This window comes from Neopsephotus bourkii, unplaced genomic scaffold (genome assembly GCF_033783945.1).
Source record: "Neopsephotus bourkii isolate Nb327-2 ecotype Australia unplaced genomic scaffold, CSIRO-AGI_Nbou_v1 NB_414, whole genome shotgun sequence".
Lineage (NCBI taxonomy): Eukaryota > Metazoa > Chordata > Aves > Psittaciformes > Psittacidae > Neopsephotus > Neopsephotus bourkii.
The window spans coordinates 268,633-281,135 of NW_026900918.1; the positions used below are offsets into that span (position 1 = coordinate 268,633).

Consider the following 12,503-nt stretch of genomic DNA (forward strand, 5'->3'; position numbering starts at 1 on the left):
CCAAATGACAATCTGAACTAGAATAGCTTATATTAATAATTTTATTAGCCCCAAATATCAAGTAATAATATTATTCTAGTAACTTTAATATGCCTTGCTCATTTCTGCCAGTCTGAGCTAAGCATATTATACATGTAGAAAACTTCTGATGGTACCACATGAATATAATTATCATAGACTCATAGAATGTTCTGGGTTGGAAGGGACCTTAAAGGTCATCTAGTTCCAACCCTCCTGCCATGGGCAAGGACACCTCACACTAGACCATATCACCCAAGGCTCTGTCCAACCCGGCCTTGCAATCTGCCAGGGATAGGGCATCCACAACATCCCCAGAGAACCTGTTCCAGTGCCTCACCACCCTCACAGTAAAGAACTTCCTTATATCTAATACAAACCTCCCCTCTGTCAGTTTAAAGCCATTCCCCCGTGTCCTACCCCTACCTACCCTTGTAAAAAGTCCCTCTCCAGATTTCTTGTGGGCCCCTTTAAGCACTGGAAAACTACTCTTCTCCTTGTAGCCTTGTCTTCTCCAGGCTGAACAAGCCTAACTTTCTCCACCTGTCTCCATAGGAGAGGTGCTCCAGCTCTTTGATCATCTTCATGGCCCTCCTCTGAACTCATTCTAACAGGTCCACATCCCTTTTGTGCTGGGGGCCCCAGAGGTGAGTGCAGCACTCCAAGTGGGGTCTCACAAGAGCAGAGGGGGAGAATCACCTCCCTTGACTGCTGTTCACACTCCTTTTGATGCAGCCCAGCACATGGTTGACTTTCTGGGCTGCAAGCGCACACTTCCAGGTCATGTTAAGCTTCTTATTGAGCAGCACTCCCAAGTCCTTCCCCTCAGGACTGCTCTCAGTCCAGTTTGCCCAACCCATAACTGTACTTGGGATTGCCCTGACCCAGGTGCAGGACCTTGCAGTTGGCCTTGGACTTCATGAGGTTGTCACTGGGCCACCTGTCCATCATGTCAAGGTCCCTCTGGATGGCATCTCTTTCCTCCAGCATGTCAACTGCACCACACAGCTTGCTGTTGTTGGCAAACCTCCTGAGGGTGCACTCAATCTCACAATCAATCAATATTGTCAACAAAGGTGTTAAACAGCATTGGTCCTAATACTGACCCCTGAGGGGTGCCACTCATCAGTGGTCTCCATTTGGACATTGGGCTCTATGTTCAACAACCTTTCATATTTGTGACTAGCTAAATCTTGCCTCTCCATAATCAGACAGTGCCCAAACAAATATATATCTGGAGGGAGAAGCCATCTGTAAAGAATAAATACACATCTAATACATCTATACATGTACTGAAGTGTTGTGTTCCCATCAGAAACAGAAATGAAGCCCTGTTTTGGAAATTGGTGTTAAAGATTTCTTCTTTCAAACATAAATATCATTCTACATTTCTTTATACATCTGACAAATTTTTCTTAGAAGTAATTAAAGACAGGTATGAAAACTAGAAATAGAAATATTGCTTTATTGACTATCCGCAAGTTAAGTCCTTATGTAAGAATCTATTTAGGAACCATGGCAGGGGTAGAAAATTACAGAAACATCTTGAATGAAACAAAACTGAGGTTAAAAACATAGAGCATAGTCAATGTAAATAACATTCAACCCTGAGCATTAGGGTGTGAAGAGCAAGATGGAAAATATTTGGAATAGTCTAACCCAGGCAGGACTGTGAATAATTCCGGATGAAAGATATCATCAGGAATGTGACAGCAGAAAGATTCAGTTTTGTGTACAAAATACTAGATACAGCAGGTAGGATTTTAAACTCAGTATTACACTGCTGGCTTCTTCAACTAGCTGTAGCTTTGAAGGAATTTAGTATTTAAAATCAAGACCAACAGCTTCATGAAGATGTCAACACATACTAGCATCTGAAAGATTATTAATAAAAAGAAAAACAACCCACATTATACCCAACATTACCTCACTCTCCTAATTCTGGCTTGAATACATTGTCCCAGCCAACACAAATGAGAGTAACACCAGACATAAAATGACTAAATCAGTGATATGATGTGAAAACCAATTTACCCAAAGCAAAATTTAATAAAAGTGTTCTATGTTTCTACTTTCATTTCCTCAACATGAGAAGAAGTAACAGTGACATGTGTCCACAGCTCCAAGGGGTCAGCAGAGTATTAAAAGGAACGGTGTTACTAAAGGCAGATCACAACCATGGTTTCTTAGAGCCATCTTATTTGAGCAAGTCTGTTCTGCTGGACAGAAACAAAGAGAGAGGACAAACCTGGAAGAATTGCGTCCCATCCCTTGGAGTAAAACCACACGGTAAAACTTAAAGAGTGACTACCACAAAAATAAATCTACCTTCTTGGAATCAGTAAAGAAATATGGCTCATAATAGAGCAATGGACACTATCAGTGATTAATTAACATCACAGAATTATGAACCTCAGACATGCTCTAAGCACCAAGAAGTCACGGAAATTTCTGAACTGTTTGCCATTACTGACAATAAACAGCAGCATCTCTTTTAGTTTTTAAAACAATAACTGAAATCAGCATATGAAAGTCCTGTTGTGGGGTACAGAAAATGCCTCAGAGTTAGATTTTAGAAAAACAGGCACCAAATGAGACTTGCCTAACATGAAAAAACCCACAAAACAAAAACAAAAACCCAAAACAAACAAAAAAAAGTAATAAGAAAGAAACGAGGAAAATAAAGAAAATAAGAAAGAAAACATAAGGTACTAATAAGATAAAATGCAGGAAGTGGGAAATGGTTCTCGCAAGCTGGGCACTTTAGGTAATTCCAATAATAATTTGTTTTCTAACATACATTGTGTCAACTGAGCAAACGGAATTTGAAAAATATGCGTACACATTTTAAACAGATTAAAAAAAAACTTTTTTCTGTCTTTACCAACAGAAAGCGGACCTGTATAACTCATTGCCACAAGGCACTGTTGTGTTTGAGCAGATATCTATCAAATACAAAACTGATTATGTATCATTCACAAAGGAAGGATCTGCAGATATGCCAGCTAGAGTGATAATTACAAGAGCTATTATTTCTTATTACTTGCAGGAGATAACATTTCCTAGGGTTTGCAGGAGATTTAATGTTCATAGCTAAGGAAAAGCTCCACATCTTTTTTAAATCTGTCAGGGAATGCAGCACAGTATAGTTAAATAAGGAGTACTGGTCAAGGTGCGATTGATACTGAATGCTAGCAGTATGAACAAACTAATCTTTTCCTTTTCACAGAGTCCGTGCTTTTTTACTGTTTCCCCTTCTATGTATCAGATACACCTTAAAATCTGTCCTCAGATTTACCAGTTTAATCTCACCTTTCCTTCGTGACTTCTCAGCACCCCTAATCTAGAACATGCAAGAAAATGACATTGCTAAACTTGCTGCTTTCACATCTTCCTTCAGTATTGCCACTTGCACAGGTCTCTGCCTTGGTCAGTAAGAGTCATAGCCATCAGCCTCTTGTGCTGATGGATCCTCATTCAAAAAGATAATGACTCATTGTAATTCGTCAATTTCTTTGTGAGTTTGTATAAAAGCAACATGTGGTTGAAATATCATTTGTAGTTAAAACACAGCCACAAAACAAAAGGCAAGCACCACTGCTGTCAAACTGACACATTTGGTGGTGGTAGCTTTCAAACAGAGACTAAAAATTTAATAGACAGACTGAATTATCCCCTCAGTTTCAGTTATGACTGACAAGCCAGTGAGGGGGAAGCTTACACTGCCTGCACAGCAGCTGATCAGAAGCTACCATGAAACACCACAGCTTGCAATAGCAAGGAAATGCTGTTAAAAAAAACCACACGAAAACTAACAACAACAAAAAACCACCATACACAAAATAACCCACTGCAAAACCAACAACTCTGACCCCCTAAACAAACATAGAAAAACTTGGGGAAAACAAAACAAGGCTATCACAAGAATAATAATGCAAACAAAAAATGACAATTAAGGTCAAATTCCTTTTTGCTTGCACTCTGCAAGCCCATCAGCTTTACTAATTTCTGTTCCATTGTTTGCTTTAAAGGACACAAAGTCTGATAAGAAGTCTATTGAGGGCAAAGACATTCATTGTTGCAATAAGCTTTGGATGAGAACAATGATCAGTTTGCTACACTTCATCAATTTATCTGCAGACTAATAGGAAATAGATTTAAGGTTGGTCTTTCAGTGCACAGAGCACTAACTTCTGTTCTTGTTCAAATAAAGACTAAAACTCTCTAATTACTTCAGAAAATTTCACCTTTAAGAAAAAGAACAACACATTTGTCTTAATCTGTTAATGGAGTAAGAACAAAAATAGACATTTCTGTTCTTTCTCTCACTAAATCAGTCTTAGTCATGTCTTCCTTAGTACCTTCTTCCTCCTGCACCTCCTATGTATGCAAAAGAGTGAGATTTCTCAAATGGAGTATTTCTTTGAAATGTCCATATTAAGCTTCAATTACAATTCAAGTTAGTCCATGAAATCGCTCTCCCTTCAGAATTCTGTGCCATGAGCTATTTAATGATTTTGTCCAGATGGATTTCAGTATAGCATAAGAACTGCTCTCATTTTCATCAAAAGGAATAAACAGCATTTAACACATGGTAAATAAGAATAAAGCAACAGAATTCCATTTCACTTAAGACCAAAATATAAATCAAGAATGGGGGGAGAGGGGGGAGGAATAAAAAATGGAGAGCAACTGTCAGAGTGGTAAGGAATGGTCTTCAGATGTTCTACTTTCAGTTTTGCTGCATATTTTTAATTATTAATTTGCCCTCAGTATTTGAAGCTGAAAGCCTCTTTGCAAAATGCCAGTATTGTCCTTCTTTTTGTCTATAATTAAATCATTAACATTAAATTACAGTTAACGACACAAACCACTAGAATATCAATCAGCTGAATACACGGTGTCTAAGAAACCTCAGCAAGCTACTTGTGAGGCAGACAAGTTGGATAAAACAATCAACTTAAGAAAACTAGCACTTTATTCTTTGAGGTAATTTCTGTTTGTCTGTGGGAGGACTTAGCAGACCTACAGATGATCTATTGTCTTTCTGGAATTAATAAAAGTACTAGCCTACAGTCGTATCTATTCAAGTGGAGGGAACGCTAAGTTTATTCACAATGATATGAGTTTTAAGAAACATGTCCCTGAAGTCACAAGGATCCATAAATCCTTTTAGTCAAGTACTGAATTACTGATGCTACCCTCTCCTGAAATAACTCAAGAACTCTTCCCTTGTTTTCAATCCTAAGAGTTTCTCAAAAATCACAAGAATACGTTCACAAAGGTGGAAATGATGAATCATGCCATATTATAGGTAATATTTCTTTTTCCGCAGCTCCTACAAGCATTTTGAAAGCATTGCACATTGAAGACAATCCTCTCAGAAAGTGAACCAGAAATATTCAGTACCTCCAGTTGACCTCTCATCTTGGACCCACATAGTGGTATCAGGACTGCACAAAAAGTACAGTCAGATGAGTAGAGAACAAAGGTGAAAACTAGAATTTAAGGAGCTAAGGAGATTTTGGAAGTCATCTGTTTATAGGAGATTTGCCTGGAGCTGTATTTATGTCTTTTTATATTTTCCTATATGTGGCTAAAATGCCATCATTTTTAGGCTTATTAGAAAAATAACAAAGACATCTTAACTGATGTCATTGCTGATAAGATTGTATTTTGTACATAAATATTTGTTTGAGAGTCTGGGTAATTAATTAAATGTCATTCAAATAGGTAGCCTCCCTTTTATCTATCATCATAAAACAGTCCCTCTCCCCCAAATGGCCTTTTAGGTATACTTCTTTAATCATAGAATCGCAGAATCATAGAATAGTGAGGGTTGGAAAGGACCTTAAGATTATCTAGTTCCAACCCCCCTGCCGTGGGCAGGGACACCTCACACTAAACAAGGTCACCCAAGGCTCTGTCCAACCTGGCCTTGAACACCACCAGGGATGGAGCATTCACAGCTTCCTTCGGCAACCCATTCCAGTGCCTCGCCACCCTCACAGTAAAGAATTTCTTCCTTATATCCAATCTAAACTTCCCCTGTTTAAGTTTTAACCCGTTACCCCTTGTCCTATCGCTACAGTCATTAATGATAAGTTCCTCTCCAGCATCCCTATAGGCCCTCTTCAGATACTGGAAGGCTGCTATGAGGTCTTCACGCAGCCTTCTCTTCTCCAGGCTGATGTATACATAATACAGATATATTAAAGGATGATATTTAACCAAGTAAAACATAAACAAAAAATTATCTCAAATTAAACTCAGTGTATTAATTGAACCCTTTTTATAATCCTTTTCTGACAGTGTGCTATTTTGTTTAAAAAAAAAAAAGTAACAGAAGAGACAAAGAAAACAAAAAATACTTCAATCCTTTATCTGAAAACAACTCTTCCAAAATTTCAGAGACTCATATTTTATACACAAAAGCCTTAGCATTCTTGCATCACAAGCAGCTAGTAAAGAGTTTTTCTTTAGCATTTGCTGATTTTACTAACTGCTGGAGAAAAGCATGCAGTGCTGTACTGACAAATTGAAACAAATTAGTTTAATGAAAATTAAAGGGTTCTTGCACCCTCTTGTCTAATGTGAAAGGCATTAGGCTCCATATAGAAATCAGACTTCCCAGAAGAGAACTGGATTAAATTCTTTGTTGAAAACTTTGTTTCTCCTCCTATTCAAAATAATAGTCAGAGCTACATTTTATTCCAGAAAAACATGCTGATATATTAAATCATTTGCTCCTTAAACATAATCTTGGGTGTGATACCCAAGACTAGACACTCACTTTCATTCAATGTGAATAGTTCTACTGACTCAATAAAATTACTTAAGTCATTGTTGAATTGAAACCAAGCAAAGTTCCTAAAGACAGCATGTGGAAAACACCTAGACTGAAAATTCACCTTTTTAAATAATAAAGGCAACAAGGATAATCATCTATTATCAGGATCTCCATAAAACAAAATAATTGCCCTACAACTGCAATGCTTTCCGGCACTCTGCAATTTTGAATAACTACTGTTAAGCTGGAGTAAATAACAAGCTTCAGTGTGATTACTGGCTGTAAAAAAGCAGTCACTTGACATGCCTATTTTCTTGAGCCTGGCAAAATTATAAAAAAAATAAAAAAATCACCACAATATGATGATGAAAATAAAAATTACCATACTATGGTGTCTTGGGAAAAAAAAAAAATTACAGCAGAAATTGACATTTGACCATCATTATTTCTATCTGAAGTTCTAGATTTGCAATGATTTCTTGCTGGAACCCATGCAAATGAAGCTGTATGGCCAGGAGAACAACTGCACACCCAAACATGTAAACAAGCTTCCCATATAAACAAGGTTCCCATGGCCACTTTTTAATTTAGCTGTTTCACCGTGCTAGAAGGAAGTGTGCCTTCACAAAGAACTATGATAGCTGTTTTTACACGTGGAATTACATGGATTTTTGGAATGCAGACCAACCTTCACAGCAATAGAAGAATGTAAAATAAAAGGCTGAGTTTGCTTGGAGAACCTAGAAGATGGGCATAATCTTTAAAGAGAAACAGACTGTGATTTTTTTGTCCTTGACTTCAGCAGTCCAAGCCTAAATGAGCAAATAAGCTCTTCAGATATGGCTCCCAGAAAGGTCTAGCTACTGAAAACAACTACGAAGCTTCAGTATAACTTAACACATTTCATACTCCTGGTTGTTGCTCATGTGTAAATGCAATTTTTCCTTGCCCAGAATGCAACTCAAATGTAAATCAAATGCGATTACTTTCACAAGTGCCATAAAGCAAAGTAGTATTACAACAGGTACAATATATTAAGAAAACGTGTCCCTAGCAGAATGGTCAAGTTCTTTCTGCACAACCAATAAAATTATACTCACAAGCATTATGTAAAGTTTACATTCTAAAAGTCATATTTTTATATCAAGCAACCGCTGACAAGGAAAGGTTTACTGCTCAAAGACCAAAACTAGATTATTCTATACTTACAATTCCTGTTACAGTATGCATTTACAAAGTAAACAGATAAAAATTATGCTTTTGTACTGTTTATGACCTTATACTGTTTGACCATTTGCATTTCATACTGTCCAGCTAACATACAAAATCGAAGTGTTTGCACAACTGGTTGCATTTGAAAATTAACACCATTCTGAGATAAATATGCAATTTGGTATCTTAGAACTTTCAAACAGTTTGTCTAGAAACTCAACTTGCCACTCGGTCTCTAACTTCTTACAACTTTAATAACAACAACAGAAATATAAGTATATATTTATTCCTCACTGCCCGTACCCTCAAGGGGGAGGAGGGGGCTGGGGGAAGTTACCTTTTATGTTTTGACTGGTTTGTGTGTCCTATATCTTGTCTGAGGAGCAAAAACCACATTTTAAGCTCTTAACACCTACTGTGCTGTCCGAGTTCCATTGCGTTCCATTGAACTTGAGCATAGGAACTGGTGGACAATGTGTATATTTGAAGATGCCTGTTAGAGAGTGATGCACTGGAATTCTAACCAACTCTCAGAGTACACTATGTAACTATTGTCATAATATATGCTCCACTTATGAAAGATCTAAGTCCCTTTGCAGCTTAACATTTAAATCAGTGAAATTTAAACACATTTGGTAGAGTCCCTGAAAGAATCAAATTTAAATAAGTGGTTATGTTTTATATGATAATTCACATAAAATATGAGTGCCCACAAAAGAAGGGAGCAATACTCCTTCGCCAGTACATAATACTAACACAATAAACTTTTATATATAGTAAATTTCTAATGGTTACTTCCTTCATTGTATTTTTTTCTCTTGAGAATACTTTAGTTCATCTTTTAGATTTATTTTTGTTAATACAAGCAATACAGACTGCTTTTGGCTTAATTGCCGCAGCTTAAATAATATTGTTATTTCTTGGAAAGTCAATGCTTCTAAAAAGGAGAGGAAGAGACCTGTTTACAAGTCACTCTGGCTTTTGTCCAGCTGATCATTTGTGTGCTTTTTAGCCTATTTGTGCAGTACCAACAACAAAAATAGAAATTAAAAAGTGGAGAGTATAAAAGCAACCATCAAGCACTCAACTTGGCTATTAAAAGAGTTGAATGTTATTCATTATAGTTCAGTGTTATAAAACAGAACAGTAAGGCAAAGGGTAAACACACAGCAATCAGCTGCAAATCTACTTAAGCAAAACAAAACACAAGCTGGCAGATGTTGCCTTAATGACTTGCTTTGGCTGAACTATTACCAACAGGCAAAGTGGAATTTTACTGCTGGTTGCCTGTCTGTTGTTTTACTAATCTGGTTTGTGGAAACTGAGGTTTCACAGTTTTTACAGTGACACACAATCCTGATACTGATGGCAGGTGAGAGGAAAATCAGTTCAAAAGAATGTAAGCCATTCTTAATTTCTCTTTTAGGCCATTTAAGTTCAGAATAATGGAAAAATAAATTAAAATCTTTAGCAGGAGATGTCCTCTTGGCACTCGAGATACTAACAAACAATTATAAAACAATTTCTAAAATATTAGAGAAATTGTCAAGACCATTATTTGGAATATATTTCAACATCAATGCAATGACACTGAGTCACCAGAACACTACTATGATCTAGATGAAAAAAACGCTCACTGATGTATCTGATATCATTGTATATGCAACTTGATGGAGAACTAGCCGTTCTTGGAGCCTGCGACAAAAGAGTTCATACGTCTTTCTCTACTTAGTATTATCTTATGGCTCCAAAGATCCCCATCAACCAGAAATAATTTGCTTTATTGTATGCAATAACCTGAAATCTGAAGCATAGATGGAGGTAAAAACAAATTACACACATCCCCAGTGCAGAACAAATTGGCATTTAAGTAATTCAAAGGCCAATGGGTTCCACCTTCTCTTTACACAGAGCTGCTGATCAAAAGAAATCTGGGTGGTTCTTTCAATGCCTCAACCAGGATCTGCTCCATGAGCAAAAAGCTTGGCTACTGCTTCAAGCAAACCTGAAAAATGTAGAGGTGCAGAAAATCTTCCAAGTCTTTTGCTGACTTGATGCCTTAGTATGTCTGTATTTATCAATGTCTCACATAAGACAGATAGAAATGTGACACAGCCCCTAGAAAGCTTATCAACTACTGTTTGCAGCATGATTATTTTTCCAAGTTCTCAAATCATGAAAAGCCTTACAAAAGTTATATACAAAGCACTGAATTAAAAAAAAAAAAAAGAAAGGCAGTAAAGTCATACAATAAAAAAACCAAGAAACTCTAATTTTACAGTTACCTGCTTAGGCTCAATACTATGCTTTTGTACTTCATAATGAGAAATGTCAACTCAGTCACCTAACAGCTCTCTTCTAAGACATAAAGCACTTACTACAACAATTCATTTAATGCATAAGCTGTGAATAAGTCTGTAAGCTTTGTAGAAGCTTGCAAGGAGTGTTTCGTGGAGAATTCATACTCTCTGTTAGCCTAGTACTTGGCTGAGTCCTTGCACCAATGGCAATTCTCACATTTAGCAAACATCAGACACACTTGGGGTTGTGCTTGAAGCATTAACAGATTTAAAGACACTCTCAGCTACAATTGCTAATTGCATCTACAGCAGCTACAGACACATCCTGGACTTCAGGATTACAAAGCCATCTCACCACAGGGTTGCAGTTATAGACAGGGACAAAAGCAATTTCCTTTCATTCTCCCTTATAACCTTTTGAGCTAATGATTTTACCTACTTATGGAAAATACTTGAGCATTTTGAAAAATGTTGAGCGTTAGATACCAAGCCTTTCTTACTCAGGAACAGAGATGTGCCCCTCTGCCTGTTTTTTTGCTTTCTGTTTTCACAGAAAGCAAAAAATTTTTTTAAGAAAACATGGCTACTATGACTATGCCCCAAATGGCTACAATTATATAGGAGAAATGCAGTCAGATACAAACTGCTTATACTATTTTATGAGTTATTGATCATGTTAAAAAAAAAAAATCAAATTATTATGTGGACATCAACAGCATCTCTCTTCTCATTTGAACAGGATCTTAAGTCAGTGGTGAGTCTGCTTCAGAAAAAATACTATTCAAGTTACTCATTCTTATGAATATCAACTTTATATAAATATTAATCAAAAAATTTGAATAAATTTCTGTAGCCATCAGTGATTTAAGTAACTTCCATTATACAAGAAGATCTTCTGAATTTACTGAATATTTAACTAAACTGACTTTTCTGGCCTTGTTCACAGACTTTAATTAAAAACATATTCAGATCTAATTCAATTCTTGTTTCAGTTACAAGCAATAAAACTTAATCCAACATAATAATTAAAAGAACTTTGATTTTATGTATGTCATCTAATGTGCAATGCTTTAAAACCCTTACTATTATAAAGTTGTCTTTTATTCTTCAATATATTCTGATTTTATAGATTACTTACTGGATGATTCACAATTTGGTGGCAAGCTGCAAAACTTGCTTTTAGTGAGCAGTCGGTATCTAACCCAAACTGCAAGATTGAAATGTAAACAATGCGAACAAGGACCTCTTTAAAGTCATAGGATAACACTTTACTTTGAACCTGCTTCAGTAGGATATGTCTCTTAATTTCAGGTTAAGTTTATGGCTCAAAATCACTATAGTGCTTGTGATATGGAGATAGTACATATAAATATGGAACACTTTTAATACTTTTGTTTATTTTAAATATTTAAAATATACAACCTATCAACTGAATTTAGTCAGCAATCAGTTACAGCAGAGGAAAATTGGCAGGAGGCAAAATGTTATTTGTAAACATTAAATGGCCTTCCAAAGACACAATTCCAAAAAATATGACAGAAGAATCATCATAATTAATTTCTTTATCACTATAATCATGACTTTTTTAAAAAATTATGCCTTATATAATCTCCAGCCAAAGCTGGACAGTGTATGTTAATGAAATTTAATAAGAAATCTAATAGCAGAATTTATATCCTACCTCCTATTAATGGCAGCCCACGTAGCATTAATGTTATCTGTCATCAGTTTTACTTTTCTGGTGTCATCTGTTGAATAATCACGGAGTAGCTTAAGTGCCATGTCATTTGCCACATCTACATTTATTTGCCATTGTCGTATTTCTTTTGCAAATTGCTGAAGAAGAGAAAGAAAAAGAATAAGCCTCAAATCACCATAAAATGATTACACATTTTATGATTATTAGAGAAGATAAAAAATTTATACCACCAATATAGAAACAAAAGGAAAAAAAAAACAACTTCCTCAGATTTACTGGTAGCTAAGTTCAGAATCTTTCTAAATGTTTAAATTATTTTAGTCATCAGAGCATATGACTACTTCTAATATCTGAAAAGAGCAAGCAACCAAATCCTAAATGCTGGATAAAATATAACAGCTCAAATTGATAAACACTGATTAGAATGCTGATTTTTATTTTTTTCTGAGACACAAATAGATGGATGCGTTATTATGCATTATTC

General features: G+C 36.1%; 1 protein-coding gene across 11 annotated transcripts in view; it reads right to left on the bottom strand.

The window, feature by feature from the left end:
• Nucleotides 1-12,503, bottom strand: part of DMD (dystrophin) — a 745,980-nt gene that overhangs the window by 247,426 nt on the left and 486,051 nt on the right. For all 11 annotated transcript variants that reach the window (XM_061349397.1, XM_061349396.1, XM_061349395.1 and 8 more), the window contains one exon: nt 12,002-12,156. In XM_061349397.1, the coding sequence (XP_061205381.1) occupies nt 12,002-12,156 (155 nt within the window). The remainder of the gene's footprint in view (nt 1-12,001; nt 12,157-12,503) is intronic.